Raw genomic sequence first — 25,242 nt, 5'->3', positions numbered from 1 at the left:
AAGCTCGAATAATTTCAAATTGGTTTCTTTAACATGACAATGTGTTCACTGTACTGAAATGGCCCCCACAGTCACCAGATCTCAACCCAATAGAGCATCTTTGGGATGTGGTGGAATGGGGGCTTCGTGCCCTGGATGTGCATCCCACAAATCTCCATCAACTGCAAGATGCTATCCTATCAATATGGGCCAACATTTCTAAAGAATGCTTTCAGCACCTTGTTGAATCAATGCCACGTAGAATTAAGGCAGTTCTGAAGGCAAAAGGAGGTCAAACACAGTGTTAGTACGGTGTTCCTAATAATCTTTTAGGTGAGTGTATATTTCATATGCATTGAGTTACATTGTGGCCAATGGGCTGGGCGGAGTAAAATGCCAGCAACAATTGCAAATACAAAGTGCCCCTTGATTTCTTTGCATATAATCAATCTATAGACTCTCCTGAACATTTCCTACAATACATTAATTACGGCATATAGAATAGTTTTTTCTGTACAGGGCAATATGTATTTCATATCCATTGAGTTGCATGGGATGGGTGGAGTAAAATGCCAGCAACAATTGCAAATACACAGTACCCCTTGATTCTTTTGCACATAAACACTCTATATAGTCTCCTAAACATTTCCTACAATACATTCACTGCGGCGTATAGAATCGTTTTTTCTGTATGAGTCAATATGTATTTCATACCCATTAAGATACATTGTGGAAAAAGAAGGTATGGAAATAATGTGTTGCTAGATGTAGCACACCTTTCCCCATGAATAGACAGGTTTGTCTTACTCTACACATTCTCCTGGACATTTCCTACACTGCTTTCTCTGTGGAATATCCAATAGTTTATGAGCTATGAGGCAATATGTATTCCATATTCTGTCATTGGCATTGTCTGAATTTTACCCTTGGAAAGTGTTTTTACACCCACTTTTTTATCGAAATTTCTCTTAAATATGATCATATTTGAATTGTTGTCAATGTTTTGAGAGGTACATGTTTTCAATAAACTAAATTAATCTCCGTTTTTAAGTAATTCGTTGGTCTCTTTTATTTTGAAAGATTCCAGATTTTCGTGACCCGGAAGTGTTTCTTTTGCTCACAAGACGCTGTTTGATAGAAGACGCTGATTGATAATCGTAGGTCCATGGTTTTCGTGCGAGTGAAGACATTTTAGCTTAATACTGAACTAAATGACCGGAACATGTCTATACTACATTCGTTTCGCGTGTTTTCAGACAAGTGCTTATCCTCGACTGCCCTGGAGATTGTCGGTGCGTTCCAGAAATTTTTTGTAGAGTATCAGGAAGACAATGATCGGCTAAGAAAATTGCTTGGAATCCCAAGGGAAATAAAATATCGTCGAATCGGTAGGTATCTAGTAGTGATCCTTGGGATTACGCATAAAGGTCTCAATGCTGGAATATATGCAATGCTGCCATACTAGTTTATAATATACTAAACACTACGTACTTCACCATGACCAGCGTAGTTGCAGCATGTAGTAATTAGTATGCTAATTGAGACATTGTCAGTACGCTATTGTATTGTTAGAAATGTGTAGCCAACGGTAAGTTAAACCAGTATGTATCTGAGAAATAAAAAGACATGTTAACAAAGCGATTAACTTAACATGACAAATATAGTTGAAACACATTTCCTGACATAGCCAGTAGTCATAGCCAGTGTTGGGAGGAAATAGTTACTGCAGCGTTTTCTATATTTGCTAGTTAGGGTCGGTGTGGGCTTCAGAATGTCACTAATAATTGTTGGTGGAGGTGAAAAAACAACTGTCCCGTAGTATGTAGAACTGCTGATAGTTACTGTAGTTGTACGCAAACTATTTAGGACAACAGGGGTCACGACTGCATAGTTTTAAATAAAATTATCTACCCTGTTACTTCAGAATGTTCTACTATAGTAGTTAAAACTCATTTGAAGCAATGTAGTGTGTACTTGAGAGCATTGTATTGCTGCATGACTAAGCATGATCCAATAAGTAAAGGTTTAATCTGAGCAGACAAGATGTTTCTGTACCCTGTAGAATTCTTCTGATGCCTTCAGCAGTTACATCATCAATGAAGAGTGAGTTACAGTGGAAGTGAGGTGATAAGCTAGTTTATTTTCAGATGAAAATTATCACTTTCCTCTCTGGTACAAGTTCATATGTCTCATTTTTCCACAATACTCTTTTATAGAACTCTGCAGGCTCTTTTTGGTATTTTATTGGCCATACTGCAAATTGCTATCCAGATTTTTTCTAATGCTATTGGGCTGGCATCTTCTGTTCATTTATGCTTGTAGTACAGTAAAATCCATACAAACGGACCCATTAACCCAGAGGACTCAAACCGGTTCCACGGAGGGCCATGTGTCTGCAGGTTTTTGGGTTTTCCTTTAAATTGGTTCCCAGTTCAGACCTAAACAACCAGGTGGGGGTAGAAATGAACCAATTAGTGACCTAATTAGTCAATTAAGTACAAGGTGAGAGCGAAAACCTGCAGACACTCGGCCCTCTGTGGAACCGGTTCGAGACCTCTGCATTAACCGATTTTCCAATTACATAACTACACTGCTCAAAAAAATGAAGGGAACACGTAATCATCACGGTATAACACCAAGTTAATTAAATGTCAGCGATATCAATCTGTCCAGTTAGGAAGCATAAGCGATTGTGAATCAATGTCACCTGTTTTGGAGCAAATGAAAGTGACAACAGGTGCACTGGAGAGGCAACAGCAAGACAACCCCCAAAAAGGGAATGGGTTTGCAGGTGGTTGCCACAGACAATTGGTCTCTCCTTATCTTTCCTGACTGATTCTTCTCTAGTTAAGCATTTTTCTAGTGCCCTTGTCACTACAGGTAGCATGAGGCTGTACCTGCACCCCATTCAGGTTGTACAGCTCCTCCAGGATGGCACATCCATCTGTGCCGTCGCAAGAAGGTTTGCTGTGTCTCCCAGTACAGTCTCAAGAGCATGGAGGAGATACCAATAGACGGGCTGTTACATGAGGAGAGCTAGACAGGGCCATAGAAGGGCATCAACCCTGCAGCAGGGCCGGTATCTGTTACTTTGTCTGAGGAGGAACAGGAGGAGCACTGCCAGCCCTACACAATGACGAAATATTCTGGAGACGCCGTGGTAAATGTTATGCTGCCTGCAACATCATCCTGCATGACCGGTTTGGCGGTGGGTCAATGATGGTCTGGGGAGGCATATCCTTGGAGGGTCGCCAAACCTCCACATGTTAGCCAACGGTACCCTGACTGGTGTTCGGTACCGGGATGAAATCCTCAGACCTTACACTGGTGAAGTGGGCCTTGGGTTTCCCTCCTGGTTAGGGGTCGACCGATTATCTGCCTAGCCAATAATTGGATCCGATACAATCGGCCTCACAATTATCAGATTGGTTATATGTCACAAGTAAATAACTAATCAACACAATGTCATTTCTGTGAGAGACGTGAGAGCGAGCTGTGAGATGCATGGCTGAGATGAGGTAAGAATGATGTTGCTATAAACATCACAATAATCTAAACTTAAGATACAACAAACATTACCCTCATTATGGTCTTTTCCTATGATGAAAATACCTAGTTAGTTTTTTTTTTGTGGACTAACGTTACTCCACCTAAAATGCCTGAACTAATGTTTTGGTCTTGCTTACTAGCAGAAAAAAATACTTTGGAAAGTGATTTTTCTGGACCCCTGTTTAATAGGACAAACAAGATAAATCAGCCACATCAGATATTCAAAAGTCCCTGCCTAATGCTTTTTGTTGCAGTAAAAGATAGCTAACGCTAACATTTGAGTTTATTTATGCAGTGATATATTTGTGTAACGATGTCAGTGTGAATGCAACTAGCTAGCTAAAGTTCACAGTATGGTAACCATTAATATATAACAGAATACGTGCCCGTATGAATTTTTTTTTTACATGATGGTTACATGAAAAGTAATGTCAACTTAGCTAACTTTAAAGACTTCACCTCCGTTGTGAGGAAATTCTGTTGCATATCGTTTGCTCTTTACTACACTGGCGTGCTAGCAAATGACATGAACATGGGTGTTACACCAGTAGCTAACGTAGAGTCTTGAATTAATTAACTAACGGTGTTTGAATGCAATAGACTCTGTGCACCAGCGTAGTGAGGAACTTCCGCTTTTGTCGAGAAGTCGGTATTGCAGTTTCCGGTTTACTTACTAATACTCATCCGCATTAGTAAACACCTAAACTCACAACAAGATGAGTGATGCTGTATGCTGTATATATATATAAGTGGGGCATCATTTTAATCAGGAGAATGTCCTCTTTTTAATAAAATATGGATTGCGCCATTCAAAGATTTCAAACGCTAGACTAGAAATAGTCAGAAAAGGCGATCTTTTTTATATACTTCCATGTAACGCAGGTTTAAGCGCAATTAATACCATATAGGACCAGATGTTTACTTCCTATGCCAGTTCTTATTTTTCAGTTTCGTTGTGAAATGAGGTTACAATAGTAAAATAAAAGAGGAGTCCTGTTTTGGTGCTTTTTTGAGGCTATGGAATTTTAAGCTTAATTCAGGTTGAAGAGGCTGAACGAAGGTTCGTTTCAATTCACTTGCTATGGGGACGCGCTAGCGTTCCAGCTCAGCCAGCGTTCTTTTGCCGTTTTTGAGGCTAGGGTGAATTTTTATGCATTCTATTGTCCTGCCTAATACTACACTAAAAAGGAAAACTAGCTTAGCCGATAGCCGGCCGGGACACCACAGTAAACTACTTACCCTCGTAGTTGTGCAGATAACTCGATACGTAGTGTTTGAATCCCTTGTTCCGCTTGCTTGTTGGAGCAGGGGACCAGGCATCAACAATTCGATGGACATCACTAATGCTTATTTTAGGCAGGTATTGGAGACATCTACAATAAACTGAAATTTTGGGCGACGTGGGTGATCGCCTTAAGTAAACCGGAAAATGATATGCCGACATCTGTCTAAAGCGGTGGTTCGTCCATACGCTTGTGCACAGAGCCTATAGCTAGTGTAACTTAAACAAGTTAATGTTTACCATTAATTTGGTCAGCTGACTAGCTAAAAACTTTACATAACGTTCACATTCTTGCACAGCCAGTAATAATACGGTTTGGTTCCCTGTTATCATGTTAATACATTCCATACATAGAATTGGAACGAACTTACACACAAAGGCTTTACAATGCTTTAGTGCTGAAATAAGTGAAGCATTTTTGTGCTTTAATAATTTAAGAATATTTTAGTTCTTAACTTTCTTATTTATTGCAGAAAAGTTGGTTACAGAAAAGTACAGGAAAAAACCTGACAAAGGTTGTAAATAATACCTGCGTTGGGAAGCTATTTAGTCAATCATTTTTCTCTATAAAATTAAAGTATAACAAATCCTGGTATGAGCTCCCTGCACTTTATTCTTCAAAATTTACTGTTCTGTTTTCTAGTACTTTGACAGAGACATTTTTATTTGTACCAGAAATATATATCGGCTCAAATATCGGTCATCAGTCTCCTTGATCACTAATAATTGGTAATGAAATTTGCCCTGAAAAATCCATATTGGTCAACCCCTACTCCTGGTGCAGGACAATGCCCGAGCCCTATGTGGCCAGAGTGTGTAGGCAGTTCCGGGATGACCTGGGCATTGATGCCATTGACGGGCTTTCACATTCCTCAGACCTGAATTCTATTGAGAACCTCTGGGACGTAATGTATCGGTGCATCCAACGCCACCAAATAGCGTCACACACAGTCCAGGAGTCTGTCCAGGATGCCCTGATCCAGGTCTGGGAGGAAATCCCTCAGGACACTATCCGTCGTCTCATCAGGAGCATGCCCAGAGGATGCCGGGAGTGCATACAGGGACGTGGGGGCTATACACACTACTTAGTCACATTATAAGTTGCCGTGATGAAACTCACACAAGTTGAAACAGCCTATGATTTCAATTGTTTACTTAGATTTTTGGTATGAGTTTGAATCCAGCCATCAATTGGTTGGTGATTTTGGTTTCCATTGCCCGTTATTACATAATTTTGTTCTCAATGAAATACACAATGTGCAAGTAAAGATTTTGATGTTTTAATATATCTCGTTCATTGAGACCTGATGTGTGAAGAACCCGATTTATTTGAAAGGACAATTATATCACGAAACATACTTTTTTCGAGGAATAAAACATTCGTCATGTTCTTTGCGTTTAACACCATTAGGCTTAGTTTGGAGTATTTTGGAGAAGTTTTCCCCCTGCAATGCAGCTTTGCTGTAGTGGGACAAACCGTTTTCATTCATAAATTTGGACAATGCTAATTACAGCCGGAGATAGTGCTGAATAATAGATGGCAGCTTCATCAACTGGGAGCTTCATTAAATAGTACCTGCAAAACGCCAGTCTCAATGTCAACAGTGAAGAGGCGACTCCAAGATGCTGGTCTTCTGGGCAGAGTTGTTCCTCTGTCTAGTGTCCGTGTTCTTTCGCCCATCTTAATCCTTTCTTTTTAATGGCCAGTATAAAATTTGGCTTTTTCTTTATTTGCAAAATATTAATTTTAATATTTTTTTTAATCAAATCGGTAGACTCGTTCACCAACTCTGTTTTTCATCTAACCAAATCCCAAGGTATTTAGAGGTAGGATCACATTTTATAACAGTACCATCCAGGGCAATACTGTTGAAATCATATAGATCTATTTAGATTTTGGGACTTTGAGATTGCATTTTTGTTTTGCCTGCATTTAGAAGAGACTGAATGGAATTTTGTTGTTGGAAGTCAGGCTGTCAGTATGCAAATGCTTGAGCAAGAGAAGGGGCAGTAGAGTAATCTCCTGTGTAATCAGCATCAAAATGAAAACGACTATCTCACGGAGTTACAGATATCCTTTATACAAATTGAACAACCAAGGACCTAAAATTAAACCCTGGGAAAAGTTTACTACTCAAATCTTTCTTCATCAAAATAGAATTATCAACTGTATCAAAAGCCTTTGATATATTAATTAAACAGAGGAACACGATTAGATGTTTCATCTAATGCTTTGTCAATATCATTGCCAAGGTAGTAGCAGTAAAAGTATTGTGGTCTAAAACCAAACTGATATTTGTTTAGAATGCCTTTGTTGGCAAAAAAAAAAGACCATGTATTTACACAATTTTAGCTAAGCAAGCTAATTTGAGCAAATTACTTTTGATGTTATAACAGAGGCTATCAAGTCAGTTAGTATACAAATCCTAGCTGATGGTGGCCAATATGCACATTCAATTGTAACCATACAGTTTCCTAATGTAAGGATCAGGGCTAACATTTCAAATTGCTTAAATAGAGATAGTGTAAAAGATATTGGCCCTCATTTATCAAAAGTGCGTACACCAAATTTCCAGCGTACACCCAAAACCACGGTGACTTTGAGATTTATCAATATGGACGTTGGCGTACGGCACTCTCAAATCCTACGCCAGCTCAGGAGGTGGTGTACGCACGTTTTGAGTTAGTGCGGAAATGCGCAGAAAAAAAAATCCTAACGCACTGACAAACTAAAAGATATGATGTATTATGACCCACTGTAAATAGAAAACAACATCATTACAAACTTCAGTGTTTATTTTTGTGCAACATGGACTTCAATGTTTAATTTGTGTGACTTTACCAAAGCATTTGATTTATATGTATTCCTTCATATGCGAGCCTGTGCGCTTTATATGACGTTTCAGGGTTAGGCCCGGCAGTTGCGCCCGGACTGGGTTCAGTAAAAGGCTTTTAATTACCAAAATTTTATTCAGACTGACAAAGTAATAAAAATGACCTTCTTCTTTTAAATAATAATAATAGAAATAATAATAATAACGACATTCTTCTTCTAAATAACAATAAACGTCATTAATAATAAATATCATAAAATAATAAGACGAATATTACAAATTGTCATGCAATTATTAATGTGAATGAATGGTACTCCACATCACATCATCATCTTTTATTCCGCTTTTTAAACTGCCAAATAAAACAATTTTCTTTCTTTCTACCTCCCTGGTGATCGTCTCAATCTCCACGTCAGAGAAGTTTCTCTTTTTTGCCGTCTTCCGTGTGTCCATGGCGTAAAATGAGGGCGTGGGGGAAGCGGAGACTTGAATATTTAGGGGCGTGTTATTCTAATGACGATCGTTTTCAGCTGCGGCATTTATCAAGGGCAGGTATTGCGTACACCTGGATTTTAAAGGTACGCACAGCTTCATAAATCAGGCGGTGAGAGAAGTGTAAGCAAAATCTTACGCCAACATATACGCCCGTTTCTACGCAAGAATGATAAATGAGGGCCATTGAGAGGGAATCTTTTGGTGTAAATTGTATCCATCTAAAGCAATATCAGAATGTATTGTTTGATAACCAAGTTTCATATTACATCAAATTGTCTGGATTTGCCTGAGGTGCCAAGATCTTTGTGATTCCCAACTTGGATAATAGACTGTGTGTTTAGGTGCCGGAATCCAAGCCCCCTACAGTTTTAAAATCATGTGAATTGTCAATAAATACAGGATTACTACTGGTACATTTGCGATTCGTGACTGGAGATTACTAATCACTGCTCCATTACTAAAAAACTGCCTCTATTATAAACCGAATGAGGAGCTCTCACATAAGTTGACATTGTGACAATCGTTTTCCACTGACTGCTGTTTATTTAGAATCTCCTATGTAACAAATGTATTGTAATGGGGAGAGACATTGTTTGTTCGAATTTCTGTTTGAGCTACAATACTTTTGGTCTTCTGCTTTCCTCTAGAGTCCTTGCAGTTGTCTCTGGCAGTCTCTGAAGAGGAGGTTCCCCCTGCACTGCAGCGCCTTGATCAGGAGTGGAGCGGGTGTCTGGGACAGAAGGACCCAGAGCCCATACAGATTAAAGAGGAACAGTATGAACTCCGAACTAGTCAGGAGGAAGAGCAGTTTCAGGGGCTTGTTAATACAGAAGACTCCTTATCCACTCCTTTCCATGTAAAAATGGAATGTGGTCAGGAGGACCCACTTCGTAATGCCATACTAGAGGAATACCCCACTTTCGGTCAACTGGAAATGTCTAAACTAGAGTCATTTAGTTTGTTTTTAAATGAGTTCTTAGCGGCATCTGCTGTTAAGATTTTGAAGGCAGTAAAGAAAACTGTTGCGGAGTACCGAGAAGAGAATGATCACCTACGGAGAATGCTTCAGTTAACTCCAGAGGTAAAATTATATCAAACAGGTTTGTATTAAGATATTCAAATATGTAGCTAAAGTCCTACTCAATAAGTAAAATGCTTCAACAATTCAACAAAGTTCTTAACACGTACCAACTTTTTTTAGTTGGCACCAGTATTGGGGAGGAGGATTTAAGATACTCTTTTAAAAGAGTAGGGTTAGAGATGTTTTCTTTGAAAATGGGCAGGGTAGGGTCTCTGCTATCCTAGCATCAATGGGTAGGTATTTGCTTCCATATTTACAGTATTTCTGTCTGTGTTGGTAGAAATGTTGGGGAAATATATAGGAGTTTTTGTTAAAAGTGCCGAGGGCCAGTTCAGGCCCATGCTACAAAAATGGGTTGAAGAAGGGTAGTTTGGGGGTGAAACCCAACGCCATCGTTTGATACATTAGTTTGGGGTGAATGAAATATTTTTCACCAGAACATATGGCACATTAATTGCCACACCCAGAAGTTCTTATGTGTAAATCGAACAGAAGTATATTCCCATTCATATTTTATTTTTTTCACCTGAGTAGGAACACTTAAGTGGTAAGCGATTACGTCCTGTTTCACTGGGGTATAAATATGAGGTGACACAGGCCAATGTCCACATTTAAGTCTGTGAGGGTTGTCCCACTGTCAAATCGTCATTGCACAAGGGTTCTCTCGCAGATATTCTAAGCCCTTTATGCACCCTTTTCATAAGTCCGCATTTCTTCTGACTTTGCCTGAGGGAATTGCCCACAGTACACTGGTGTTCTGGGTGAACATACGCTGAATGATGCATCTCTACGAGGGAAACTCTGGAGTTAAACATTCATAAAATATGGTGGATCCAATCCTTGATTTAAGTTGTGACATTAATAACTGACGAGCAAATATTACTGATGTAGAAAATACAAATGCAGTGTTATCAGCAAACCAATGTATGAAAAAGTTATCATTGGGACATGAACCAGGCTTTCTGAAACAATTACCTGTCCATCCACAACACTACACGTTGAGCTATCGGCCAGCTTACGTTCCTACCAACATTTTAAGACAATTCTAACAATAGTCTATGGTATTTGTATACCCTTTGGTTATTGATAATGAATGATATGTACCAGAAACGTTTTGACAATTCCGGCCTGTGAATTTCATTAGTTCTTGATGTTTAGGCTCTAGACTAATTTAGTTTAATGTTTTAAAGCATGGTTGGAATGCGGCATATCTTTAACTTCATTATTCGATGGTTGTGTGATGTCCGATGCTTCAAACGTCATCAATCACATGATATGGTTGCTTGGATACAAGCCTCGGACCTTTCGCTTTGAGCAAACTGGGTTGAAATTTCTAAGCAAGCCTCTGAGCCTTGGCTTCATGAGTCCCATCACTAATTGGCAATAATGAAGAAGTTTTACGCAACTGGAGATGGTAACAATCTGCCTGGAAGAGGACGTGTGTCTATGTTGACCTCATACACAGGAGGAGGTTGGTTCGCATGGCTAATGAATCTCCAAAGATCACAGATGGAGAATTGCAGATGTTAGTTTGGCCTTGGGGTCATAGTCTCCAAAACTACAATCAGACGGGTTGCCTTTGCTGTCATCAAACAACAAACTCAAATGCCTATAGTTCCCCAAACGTTAGTGGAACTTTCAAATGGACTGGGTTCTATGGTCATATGAGACCAAATTAGAGTTTTTTGGAAACAAACACTAGATGCCATGACCATCCCAGTCCCCTGACCTAAACCCCATAGAAAATAAGTGTGGGCCTCCTAATCTGAAGGGTCTGGAGAGATTCTGTATGGAGGAATGGTCCCTTGCCATGTGTTTTCCAACCTCATTATGCATTGTAGGAGAAGACTCAGAGCTGTTATCTAATGGAGGTTGCACAAAGTATTACAAAAAGGGATGCCAATAATTGTGGCACACATACAGCTCCAGAATAAATGAAGAGACCACTGCACCTTTTTCTTTCCTTTCCAAAAAAGTTGAAAAGGAAGATTTTGAGTGAGGAACAGAAGGGTTAAAATTAAAAGACCACTGCAAATTGAACGCTTCTGTTCTTCACTCGAAACTTTCCTTTTCAACTTTTTTGGAAAGGAAAGAAAAAGGTGCAGTGGTCTCTTCATTTTTTTCAGACCTGTATATATTTTCCAAAAATATGTATTTTATTTCAAGTGGAGGAGTTTAAGTATCTAGGGGTCTTGTTCACGAGTGAGGGAAGGAAGGAACGGGAGATTGACAGACGGATCGGTGCAGCTTCTGCAGTAATGCGGTTGATGTATCAGCCTGTCGTGGTGAAGAAATAGCTGAGCCGCAAGGCGAAGCTCTCGATTTACCGGTCAATCTACGTTCCTACTCTCACCTATGTTCTTGAGCTTTGGGTCATGACCAAAAGGACAAGATCCCGGATACAGGCGGCTGAAATGAGCTTTCTCCGCAGGGTGGCTGGGCGATCCCTTAGAGGTGAGGGTGAGAAGCTCGGTCACCTGGGAGGAGCTCAGAGTAGAGCCGCTGCTCCTCCACATCGAGAGGGGTCAGCTGAGGTGGCTTGGGCACCCCGTGGAAGACCTAGGACACGCTGGAGGGACTGTGTCTCCCGGCTGGCCTGGGAACGCCTCAGTGTCCCCCCGGAAGAGCTGGAGGAAGTGTCTGGGGAGAGGCAAGTCTGGGGATCTCTGCTTAGACTGCTGCCCCCGCGACCCGGCCCCGGATAAGCGGAAGATGATGGATGGATGGATTGATGGATGGATTATATTTATAAAAAAATTCATTTTTTGCTTTAATTGAAGGCTACATTTTAGTTTATTTTGAATAAAAGATCAAGACAATAAACAGTAGACAGAATTATTTTTCTCAACACGTTTTACACACATTTACCAGGTGTGACTACAAAATTATTTTTTTAGAGCTCTTCTCATATTTATGTATTGTAGATTTTTTATTCAAGCATTTTGAGGTACTGGATTTTTGATTTCCATATGCTATAAGCCATACTCATCAAGATTGAAACAAAAGGCTTAAAATGTTTCACTGTATGTGTAATGAATCTACAATATAAGAAGGTGTTACTTTTTTATTTCAATTACGGGGGGAAAATAATACTCTTTCCTGATATTAAAAAAAAAATTATGCACCTGTATATTAGTGGAGGGCACTCTAGACAGAACTTCAGTGATACCTTATTAAATCTTTTGTATACAGCTCTGCTTGAAAGTATTTGAACCCCTTCTGCAGTTATAGATTTATTTTATATGAATATTTCATGATAAACACTAATCAGAACAAGTTGTCTTGGTATGACATAACAGGTTCATATGTTGGTTTAGTGGAAATCATGCGTGTAGTAGGAAAAACTAAATTAAAAAGGAATTTGTGCAGATGCAACAATAAATGAACCCCAAGTTGCATTGGTTAACTCAAGTAGGTAAGTAGAATCAGGTGTGTAAATAATTCTGTACCAAATGAACAAATCAAAGGAGGCATTTTTAGGAAAGAGTTTTGGCAGATAGATAGAGATAAGAAACCTGGCTAGCTCGGTGTTACCCATACAGGTGAATGCAAAACACACCATACTGAGACGTAAAGAGATATCAGAAGACATCAGGAAGAGGGTAGTGAGCACATCAGTCGATGAGCACAACCATCTTACCAAGATTTGAGCTCCATCAGTCCACTGTGAGGCAATTCATTTACAAATGGAGAGAATTAAATATTTGGGAAAAATATCCACAAGACCCAGAAGGAAAATAATAAATCAGGTAAATGCCATCCTATCTGTAAGCTCACAGATCTCCCTTGCTGCATCTCAGGTTACTGTGCGTGCATCAATAATAAGAACGCTAAATCAAAATTACATTAATGGGAGGATTGCTAGGCAGAAGCCTCTGCTATCATAAAATAATCAAACTGCCTGTCTTAAAGGGGTAGTTTGCCCTATATTTATTTGGGTGACATTTCTCATACTGAGCTGTTCTTGAAGGCTCATGGAGTGACTTTTTTACAACAAGCCATTATTCACATTATTCACAAATTCGCATTATTAGCATTGTCCAAATACATGAATTGAAACTGTGTGTCCCAAGCAACATAACCTGAGAAAGAGGAAAAGTAAACCTACTCCAAAACACTTCTAAGACTAGTAGTGCTGTTTATTTCAAAGTCAATGTTGTATCCCTCAAAATTCTGTTTTTATTTTTACTGTATAAATAACATTTTCTATTGAACTGATACTTCTTATGTTTACTGGTCAGTTTTGTTCACAAAAGGTATCAGTACACGTTTTTTCAAGTTTCAACGTAACTTTGTTAACAACCCGGAAACAACCAATGAGCATTTGCTAGCTACCGATGACATCATTTCCAAATAACAGAGGCTCTCTAAGGTGGCTACAGAAAATAGTTGGCATAGTTCCTGTTTGTTTGAAGAAACCAAATTCTGCCGTCTGTTTCGTCAGTATGCAGTCCAAAAAGTCGATGCCTGTGTGACTGATTTCTGCATTTAGTTTGAATCGTTTTTTTGAGTTTGTTTCTGCTTGCAATGGCTTTTTAAATTAAACTCTTTTCAACTCTTTTGTCATACTGAATAGTTGTTTAATTCAAATTACCTTTGAGGTAATTGTGCTGTTTTTGCCATGCAGCTGGTCCTATTGCAAGAGGATAGTGATGACCACAGCAGTGGTTTTTATACCTTTCCTAGATTTGGTTCAGGTAATCACCTAATCAGTACCTCATTAATTAAAATGAGGTGTGCCTGTGTTGGAATTCAACAGGCACTGGAATGGAATGGCTGCCATACATGTAGAGATGCTGATTTAAGAATAATTTGCAGTGGTCTCTTAATTTTTTCCTGAGCTGTATAAATGCTGACTGAGTCAGTACTTTAAATACATTGTCATGGATTTAGAATATAAAGTGCTGGAATACAGAATGTATCACTCTCCAAATACCTACGCACTACAGTGTAGATAATTTCTGCTTTTTCCATCTCTCCTTCCCTCTAGATTCCCTAAAGTTCTCTCTTGCAGTCTCTGAGGCCGAGTTCCCCCCTGAACAACAGCACCATGAGCCGGAGTGGAGGCTAAGTCTGGGACAGAAGGACCCAGAATCAATACAGATTAAAGAAGAACAGGAGGAACTCAGGACCAGTCAGGAGGAAGAGCAGTTTCAAGGGCTCCTGGATACAAAAGACTGTATACTCACTCCTTGTATGAAAAGTGAATATGATCAGGAGGTCCAACATTGGTCTTTGACTCTTCCCCAAACCCAGACTGTAAAGAGAAGAGAGTGTTATTCTAAAACAATTGCTATCAAACCCTTTGGCCTTGTGACCCATCCAACGTCTCTTGACCCTCCAGATAATCAACACAACTCATCCAGCCACAGCTCAGCCATAAATGGCGACCAAGTCAGACTGGACAGTAGACCACCATTGGATCCCAGCCCTCCATCGGATCCCAGTCCATCATCGGATCCCGGCCCACCAATTGAGAAACACTGTTCAAATCCCAGCACAAGAAAAGCCCACAGTTGCTCTGACTGTGGTGAAATGTTTGCTTTGAAAAGTGACTTAGAGATGCATGTGATTCTTGCCATGAAGAGACCCAGTTCATGCTGTTTCTGCAAAAAACTCTATACCTCCACCTGTAAACTAAAGGCCCACATCCAACTCTGTCACAGTGGGAAACCCAACACCTGCCTGATTTGTGGCAAGGTCTTCAAACTAAAGCAATATCAGTCTAGGCACATGAGAATTCATGCAGAAGAGAAACCATTTGGCTGTGGGGACTGTGGGAAAAGCTTCCATAGTAAAGGGGCCTTAACAGAACATGCGCGTATTCACACAGGAGAGAAACCATTTAGCTGTGGGGACTGTGGGAAATGCTTCAATCATAAGGGCGTCCTAACATATCATAAACGTATTCACACAGGTGAGAAACCATTTCACTGTGGGGACTGTGGGAAAAGCTTCCATCAAAATGGGGACCTTACAAAGCATAAACGTATTCACACAGGAGAGAAACCATTTAGCTGTGGGGACTGTGGGAAAAGCTTCAGACAAAAGGGGGCCCTAACATATCATAAACGTATTCACACAGGAGAGAAATCATTTAGCTGTGGTGACTGTGGAAAAAGCTTCCTTCAAAATGGGGACCTAACAAAGCATAAACGTATTCATACAGGAGAGAAGCCATTTAGTTGTGGTTACTGCGGGAAAAGCTTTTGTTGGAAGAAGCAACTAAACTTGCACGTCCTGACTCACACAAGAAATTGATCTTATCATTGGGAAAATTCTGAATAAGAAGAGATCATTGAACCTGCAAATGTCTTACACAGGAAAGGAACAATTTAGGACTTTTGGAAACGATTCAGTCTCAAAAGGAACCTAATCTATTATTTACAGACTCAATCAGGGAAGACAACATTGCTGCTCAGTCTGTGGTAGAATATTTACTAAGAATACTCTGCTAAAGCATGTTTACAAAAAGATGAAGATAGGATGTTCCACGGATGAAGATAGGACAAGGATGCAGAGGGTGGTCTAAGCTAGTCTAATGAGGTTTACCAATTTAACCTGTGGATCAATTTTAACTGGTTCAACTTAACTTGCTTAGTTCGATAATGTACCTAATGGTACTGTGCTAAAGTTTTCCAACAGCAGTTTAATGTTGAAAGGGGCTCTGTGTAGACTCCTGCCCCTTGTCTTCTCCTCGTCTTCCCTCACCAAATGAGACTGGAATAGTATTTGCCATTGCAGGGTGGTTTAGGTTGGGAGGAAAGTGAGTATGAGGAGATTACATGTCAATGCAAACTGTAAGATGGACCAGTGAGAAAGTTTAAAATGGAAATATCTCAGGCACTGAACAATTTTTAAAAAATTATATTTTTAAATATTAACTTAATATATTAACTGCAGACATCTACTGTTGATTTTTTTTGTGTTTATGCTAGTTGTACATAATGGCCCATCTAAGAAACAACTGCAGTCCCATCTAAGAATCAACAACCACAGTCCAAAATTATCAAGTTAGCCAGTTGCCACAATATTGTGAAATAATTTGTTCAAGTGCAAGCACCTTATGACTGACCACCAGGGGAGTAGCACAAAATTCTGGGCCCTGTAGATAGGCGATCTCTGAGGGCCCATCCCCTCTTTATTCAATATTACATGTTAGGGCCCTATATACTTATTACCCCTTTTCCTCTGGTCCGATGCCACAGCTGACCACCAGGGCTTACATTTCACGGCGAGTGGCTGTAATGCCCCCTACCGTTGTTAAAATGTTTTTCATCCCTGGACTTATTTTTAAGGTAGCTAGTGTGTCTGTGTCTTTCTGTGCAGCTGGCTAGCATGCTAGCTAACATGAATCATTCTCTCTCTCCGGAAGCTGAACCTAGATCTAGCTACACAAAATATAATATGGCCACCCTATCTTAATTTGTAGTAAGTTGCTTATCTTAAATGACTTTAGTAGTAGCCTCATTAGCAATGTTTAAAACAGACATCCTCCATCAACTGTGTCATTCTCTGGCCAGTCACCAAATTACATCACGCCACAGAAAACTGAATGAATAATATGTGATGCCGTAGACATCTGTCTCTCCCCCTTGCAAAATAATCAACATTTTAATCAACCACACAGAAATGATGTCTCTGCTTAAGAATATTTAAAGTTTGTTTTAATTTTTTAATTGGAAGCATTCAAAATGTAAAATGATAGAAAAAAAGACCTACCCTTTAAATTATCCACATTCATCTTGACCATATTGTGATGGTGTGATAAAGGAGGGGGAGTGACATGTTGATGCCCTCTGTGACATCATGGGCATTGTGTAAGCCAACATTCCAATCAAACATTTTGAACACCATAACTCACCTATCAATGTATCAAGCAGTTGCTTTTTCAGTTGTTTCAGCTAATGTTTCTAAAGAGAAATGTATCTGTACATTCCGGCATTCATTTGATGGTAGGTTTATTTGCAACAATACACCATCCGGACTAGAAGGGTTTTAGGAATGCTCTGATTACCCTCAAGGGCAGGAAGCAAGCGAGGCTTATCATGAACTTAACCTGAACAGCATGCTGGCTCCTATCAACTTCCATCAGAAACCCTGGGCCGCAAAGACAACCAATGAGACCATAGGACAGTTTGTCTAGTTGCCCTGAAAACGCTGGTACAACCAATGAGACCACGGGACACAGTTTGTATAGTTGTCCCGGAAAGGCTTGTGCAACCAATGGGACGACTGGACCCAGCATGTACAATTGTACTGGAGAGATACTTGTGCTACAGCATCCAACCCCTTTGGTACAGACAAGGCCTCCAGCACCCAGACAAGCAATTGTTATTCAAAAGAAAGACAAAGATACTACTGCCTTGTAACGTAAAACAAGAGATGCTCAAAACACATCGATCCCAAGTAGCCAAACTCAGGAGTGGGAAGGTAGCAGGGGCAAGTGACCTTCTGTGGAAGATGGAGGATCTGACCAAAGGTGCTGAAGAGTGTTGGGAGGAGGCTGCAGGCCTCGTTTCCCTGGCTTTCTGTGGTTGGGTCTACGGCATTGACTGGCTGCTCCCCATCAGTGTCATCCAACTACTTCAGGTACATAGATAGGTTATCTGGGCTTCAACCATTCTGGATAAGCTATACAAACTGCCATTACTCTTGTCACTACATAAGCAAAACGCTACACAATCATTGTGGAACTAGGGAGCATAAATGAAAAGCGGGCTCTTTTTTGAAGGCGACTAAGTGTGTTGTCTTTCCACAGATAATTTTTGGAGCTGGGCACAAGCAGAGAAGATCTCAGAGGACGTATCGTTGGAAACATGACAATGTACCAGAACCGGTGACTGGCCGTGGTCCTACTAAGAAGAGAGCCCGTCTTTTCCATTGCTACCTCAAGGGGAAACAGTGAACAACGCTCCCATATCTCTTCAGATACCACACATGTCTAATGGATTTGAATAAAATCAGTGGAAACAGGTCCCGTTATGGGAGACACTCTTCCTTCCCCAGTCTCTGTTCTGCTGCCAATGTGTTATTATGGCATTCTGATACAGGAACAAAGAAACAGACAAATACTGGGATGAAATGGATTGTGTCGACGTGTGTTTGTGTGCATGGGTGTGTGTGTGTGTGTTTTTGCAGGTGTGTGGACATCACGGCCAACATTCTACAGAGGAACTGTGTATGAGAAGATATTATTTAAGTCAGCATGTATTCTGACCTACATTCAAGGAAGTCAGATTTGGCACCCCTAGATGAAAGATGTTATACTGCTTGATCACTCACTAATCTTCGCAAGATGACTTTACTGAGAGGACCTGGGTTACAAGCACGCCAACAGTTAGCAGCATATGTGGCCCTTTGATATAAACAGAGAGTTGGAGGAGAGAGGCACTGGTGGTTGTCGGTTCTTCATGAACAGGATGTAGGCCTTTCAGTTGAATGTTGGAGCTCAGAATTCTCACTCTAATAGTCCAACTTCTAGTCTGGGTATCAGACTGCTTCTGTCCACTCCTATGGTAAAGTATGGTCCATAAAACTACTACACTATCATGCAAACCAAACATACAAACTATAATGGAAACTACCATATACTACCATGCAACTAAATGTACAGCTCCGGAAAATATTAAGAGACCACTGCACCTTTTTCTTTCCTTTCCAAAAAAGTCGAAAAGAAAGGTTTTGAGTGAGGAACAGAAGGGTTAAAATTAAGAGACCACTGCAAATTAAACACCACTGTTCTTCACTCAAAACTTTTCAACTTTTTTGGAATGGAAAGAAAAAGGTGCAGTGGTCTCTTAATTTATTCCGGAGCTGTGCTTACTACCATATACTACCATGCAAACAAAAAATACAAACCACCTTACAAACTATTATGAAAAGATACTATAAAACTATCGATAAACTACCATCTTTGTTTCCTTACAAACGACCATGGAACTACTTTAAAAACCATCCCTTCAAACTGTCCATATAACTCTGGACACTGTATTTATTGACCCGCTGGTCATCTGAACAGGCATATGGTCAAAATGTTTTTTATAATCTCACCTGTCACACCCAAATAAGGGCTGGCCACCATTCAGAGTCTGGCTCCTCTCTAGGTTACAACCCTACTCTGACATAATTCCTAGCCACTGGCATCAATTCTCATTGTTAATTGCTCTTTGGTGTTTCTAGATTGGATAAGCACTTTGTGAAAACTGCTTTATATGAAAGGGCTTTACAAAATGCATTTGATTGATTGATACCATAAAAACTACCATAAACCTATCCACAAACCAACAATTAGGTACACCTGTTAATTAATGCAAATAGCCAAACAGTGAATAGTGTGGCTGCAACTCAATGTATATAAAGCATACAGACAAGGTCAAGAGGTTAAGTTACGCATATAGACGTATACACGTTTGCATACGCGGTGGTATACATGTTAGGTCGTTTAAATAGCTTATTAAAGTCCCTTTTCATCTGCATACCCCTGCCGTTCCACCACAAGGTTGCAACATTGTTGCAAAATTCAAGCACCAACACTGTCTGCTCTCACATTCCCGCACATTTTACCCTCTGTCTTGCGGGAACCAATCTTTATACTCTATCCCAGCTGCAAATTGCAAATAAATATAGCTTTGGGTTCCTTATCACAACTGATCAAGATGGCCAAAAAATGAAGAGAGAGAAGCTTTTGATGATGATGTAGAGGAAGAGTTTTCAGAATGTGAGGATCACATTTCTGAGAATTCAGAGTCTGAAAGTGACTTTGAAGAAGAGGATGAGATTGAGCATCAGCTTGTTCCAAAACCAAGACGAGCCACAGGACCAGCCTGTCAGCAGCCAGGACCAGAACAAGCCCAGCAGCTAGCAAGTGAAGAAATGTGGCAGTTACTCATGTGCAGGACATAAAGTCTTCTTTTGAGCTTTTCATTCCAGATTCCATCCAGAAATGTATTCTGGATTGCACTAAATTAGAAGAAAGGCGTGTTTTTGGAGAAGTGGAAGGAGATGGTCACAAAACTTTACTTTTCAACTTTTTTGGAAAGGAAAGAAAAAGGTGCAGTGGTCTCTTAATTTTTTCCGGAGCTGTATATGTTAGATAACAGAACAATCACAATGTTTAATGGTCCAATCAATCACAAACAATCACAATAAAAAATAAACAATTAATTAAGACTTTGAAAACTCAAGGCTGCATGAATATACTGCATCAAGAGGTTTTAGAACTGACACTGAGGCTTGTGTGTATAGTGCCACATCATCATAGTATAAGATAAAAGTATCTTGCACACGTGTATTTGTATGTTGAGCTGAAAGAAATTATTTGTTTCTGTAGAACTTTACCAAATTATTGATGTGTTTTAAAAGCCACATTTTCATCAAACCAAATTCCAAGGTATTTAGGGATTAAAGGGTAGAAATTATAGGATAATTTGAAAGAAGACTGTGATCTAGAGAATATTATAGACTTTTCTTTTTTGCATATAGCATCAACCTGTAGTAGTTTTACATGATCAGATTGCAGGTCGGCTGGGGCAAGAGAGGGGGCAGCAGTGTATATTACTGTGTCATCAGCATAGAAATGAAAATTACAATTACAAAGTCAGACAAAACTAAACCTGTGGAACTCCTTTTCACACTACTAGAAATGTAAATGCAATCCCCACAATCACTGTAATCTGGGTTCTATCAATAAGGTGATTTTGTAACCAGAGCCAAGTGTATTTATCCTAGCCCAATTAAGATAGCTTCAGCATCATTCCAGTATCATTGCATAATCTACTGTAACAAAGGCTTTCGACAGGTCAACAAACATGGAAAAACAACTTCATTTGTCATCCAAGGTGTTGATTATAACATTCACCAAATGTAGCTGCTGTAATAGTACAATGCCCAGGTATAAAAACAATGGAGCTGTACTTACTAATAACTCAAGTATTCTCAAAGCCAAGTTTTGAGCCTCTATTGGCGAGGATCTAGGCATTGAATTCTCGCACTCGATTAGCCACGAATCACACCACTATGAACTGAAAATCATAGCCTTGCCATCTGTGGAGAGAAGTTTAAGAATAAAGCTCCGCCTCCACACCAAAAGAGGTTAAAAACTTGGTTTTGAGAAAACATGATTCGAACGAAGGTGGGAAGAAATAGGCTCTGTGCACAAGCGTATGGGCGAAGTTCCGCTTTAGCCAGGTTTAATAAAGGCGATCACCCGGGTCGCCCAAAATTTCAGTTTTTAGTACATGTCTCCAAGACCTGCCTAAAATAAGCATTAGTGATGTCCATCGAATTGTTGATGCCTGGTCCCCTGCTCCAACAAGCAAGCGGAACAAGGGATTCAAACTCTACGTATTGAGTTATCTGCACAGCTAGGGTAAGTTTACTGTGGTGTAAGCTAGTCAGCGATGGGTTCCTTTTTAGTGTAGTATTAGGCAGGACAATAGAACGCATAAAAATTCACCCTGGCCTCAAAAACGGCAAAAGAACGCTGGCTGAGCTGGAACGTTAGCGCGTCCCCATAGCAAGTGAATTGAAACGAAACGTCGTTCAGCCTCTTCTAACCTGAATGAAGCTTAAAATTCCATAGCCTCAAAAAAGCACCAAACCAGTTCTCCTCTTTTATTTTACTACTGTAACCTCATTTCACAACGAAACTGAAAAATAACAACTGGCATAGGAAGTAAACATCTGGTCCTATATGATATTAATTGCGCTTAAACCTAGCTGCGTTACATGGAAGTATATAAAAAAAGATCGCCTTTTCTGACTATTTCTAGTCTAGCGTTTGAAGTCATTGAATGGCGCAAGTATATAAGTATATTAAAAAAAATCGCCTTTTCTGACTATTTGTAGTCTAGCGTTTGAAGTCATTGAATGGCGCAAGCCATATTTTATTAAAAAGAGGACATTCTCCTGATTAAAATTATGCCCCACATGTACCTTGAAACTTAAATGAGTCACGTACATTATATTTATTTTCCTTTCCGTATTGTTCACATTAAAGGTCACATTAAAAGTGCAAAAAGTTCTGACATTATTTATCTTTGTCTCATTATTTTACATCACAAAAACCTGGCATTTTAACAAGGTTGTGTAGACTTTTTATATCCACTGTACATGCAGAATGTGGTTTGGCATTGTCTTGCTGAAATTAGCAAGGCATTCCCTGAAAAATACATTGTCTGGATGGCAGCATATGTTCCTCCAAAATCTGTATACATTGTCCAGCATTAACGACGCTTTCACATATGTCCCATTCTCCCATGCCATGTGCAGTAATGCACCATCATGGATGTTCGCTTTTGAACTGTGCACCAATAACACTCCAGATAGTCCCTTTCCTTTTTAGCCCGGAGGACGTGGCATCCATTATTTCAATAATTTGTCAGACCACAGGACAGTTCTGTAATTTTCCTCAGTCCATCTTAAATGAGCTTGGGCGCAGAGAACACAGCAGAGGTTCTGGATTTTGTTTATATATATAGTTTATTTTTTGCATGGTAGAGTTTTAACTTGCATTTGTGGATGCAGCGATATACTGTGTTCACAGACAACGGTTTTCGGAAGTGTTCCTGAGCCCATTCAGTGATATCCACAACAGAATCGTGTCTGTCTTTAATGCAGTGCCACCTGAGGGCCCAAAGAACACGGCCATCCGATTTTGGTTTTCGGCCTTGTCCCTTGGGCACAGAGATTTCACTGGATTCTCTGAATCTTAAAGAGATCGTTCATATAAAAATCATGAGTGGAGGTTTGCCCCCTAGAGGGCTTAGCTCCTAGTGGTTTACCCCCGCTGCATAAGCGGCCATCAATGAAAAAAATTTATGAACATGCGTCAGCCAATCGGGGCACGCCTGCCCCTATAAAGGTACCTGAGCCCATAGGTCCCCCTCCCGACAATTTCTTCAGCCAGCAGAATAACCAGGTGAGTCAGGGCAACAAGTCTAGGGGGCTCCGCTCCACTCATATAACTGGAGTTACATTCCCGGTAACTAAAGTTGGCGAGGATTGAAAGGCCGCAGAAAATAAGTCAAAGCCAGGACGTGAACCCTGATCTTCCAATTGAGACTCAGCGACACTACCTGCTAGACCGCAGCAGCTCTTAACAGGAGCCTGTGACCGGTGTCGGCAGATGCCATTGTCCGGCCGGAGCAGATCGTCTGAGCTTGCATGAGGTCAGGATAGCTTTCATGGAGTCCGCAATCTCCCCATCTCGCATGAGGTAAGGGTCGAAGCATGCTCCAAAACCTTGGTTGTAACCGAAGCTAGAACAGCAACGTTGTTAGACGCTGCCATAGATTGCGCTGCTAAACGTAAGCCTTATCCAAAAATTGGGCAGAAAGCCTGTCCTTGGGGGAGGGCAAGAGGGGCTTCTTTCCCTGCCAACCCCACGACGGTAGAAAGTGTGCAGCCAGCGCAGGTTCCATGGGAGGGACAGCACCACTAATAGCTGACTGCCTACCCACCACCTTAGTGAAAGAAGGTAGGAATGAACCGGAGCTCTCGCAGAGATGGGGGCGTCCCAGGAACCCTCAGTGAAACCTTAAATCCCTGGACCTAGGGGGTGGGAGCTTTGAAGGATTCCTCCCAGGAACCGTAGGAAGGGAGGCGGCCGAGGAAAAGGCGGGAGGAACAGGAACAGTAGCGCCATCACTTTTCAGTGATGGCCGCTCATGCGGCGGGGGTAAACCACGAGGAGTTAAGCCTTCTAGGGGGCGGAGATCCACGACATATAACATGTTTATCTAAAAATTCACTAACCAAAAGTACGTCTTTTGCCCCACTGTACCTTTCCAAGTAACTTAGCCATCATAGCTGAAGTTATTAATGGTTGATTAGCATTTGCAAATTGGCCCATTTTCACCAATGCAATTATTGACACTTTTTAGGCAAATATTTACACAATTAAGAGTTCGAGTGCGAAATGAGGTGATGTTAAAACTAACACAATCCACGGTGATATAGCTTACATTACACACATTACATTCTAAGTTTTCCACTTTTTATTACATTTGAAAGTAATGAAATAGAGAGAGTACAGTGTTGGACATTGTACCTACCAACAGCAATCAAGCCACGGCTTCTGTTGGTCTACGGCAAGACCACTTAGACAAACCACACACAGAACTGCAGTAAATGACAATTTAAGTTTAGTTATGATTATGATTACATTTGCTAATAATTATTTCGGTAAGCAGTGCATGGTTGCTTGTCGTAGGGTAGCACATTTCTATTTTATTAATATTTTATATATCAATATATTGGGGATACATTTTAAAGTGTCCCTGTCAATATGCACGATCAGACATAATGATCAGCTATTACGACCACCTGCCTAATATTGTGTAGTTCCCCCTTTTGCCGCCCAAACAGCCCTGACCCATCTAGTCATGGACTCCACTAGACCTCGGAAGGTGTGCTGTGGAATCTCGCACCAAGACGTTAGCAGCAGATCCTTTGAGTCCTGTAAGTTGTGAGGTGGGGCCTCCATGGATCGGACTTGTTTGTCCAGCACATCCCACAGATGCTCAATTGGATTGAGATCTGGGGAATTGAGGACAAGTCAACACCTTGAACTCATTGTTGTGTTCCTCAAACCATTTTTGCTTTGTGGCAGGGCGCATTATCCTGCTGAAAGAGGCCAATGCCATCAGGGAATATCGTTGCCATGAAAGGGTGCGCATGGTCTGCAACAATGCTCAGGTAGGTGGTACGTGTCAAAGTAACATCCACATGAATGGCAAGACCCAAGGTTTCCCTGCAGAACATTGCCCAAAGCATCACACTTCTTCCGCAAGCTTGCCTCCTTCCCATAGTGCATCCTGGTACCATGTGTTCTCCAGGTAAGTAACACACACGCACCCGGCCATCCACATGATGTAAAAGAAAACGTAATTGATCAGACCAGGCCACCTTCTTCCATTTCTCTGTGGTCCAGTTCTGATACTCACGTGCCCATTGTAAGCAAAACATTATGATATGTCCCCTTGTTTGATATGGTGATATGTTTAGGCTACTATAGGTTA

General features: G+C 40.5%; 1 protein-coding gene across 2 annotated transcripts; it reads left to right on the top strand.

Annotated features, from left to right (window-relative positions):
• Positions 1 to 1,114: 1,114 nt before the first annotated feature.
• On the top strand, positions 1,115 to 17,154 carry LOC105030700 (zinc finger protein 180). Of its 2 annotated transcripts, none has more exons than XM_020042047.2 (3): positions 1,115 to 1,367; positions 8,787 to 9,239; positions 14,211 to 17,154. In XM_020042047.2, the coding sequence occupies exons 1-3, from the start codon at positions 1,202 to 1,204 to the stop codon at positions 15,479 to 15,481; spliced, it is 1,890 nt and encodes a 629-aa protein (XP_019897606.2). In that variant the 5' UTR covers positions 1,115 to 1,201; the 3' UTR covers positions 15,482 to 17,154. The 2 variants fall into 2 exon arrangements, with proteins under 2 accessions (XP_019897606.2, XP_010903048.2); XM_010904746.3 differs by having other exon boundaries at positions 8,787 to 9,220; positions 14,211 to 14,297.
• Positions 17,155 to 25,242: the final 8,088 nt, after the last annotated feature.

Source organism: Esox lucius, chromosome 22 (genome assembly GCF_011004845.1).
Source record: "Esox lucius isolate fEsoLuc1 chromosome 22, fEsoLuc1.pri, whole genome shotgun sequence".
Lineage (NCBI taxonomy): Eukaryota > Metazoa > Chordata > Actinopteri > Esociformes > Esocidae > Esox > Esox lucius.
Note: the sequence above shows the minus strand (reverse complement) of the source record. Positions and strands in the feature narration are given on the sequence as shown.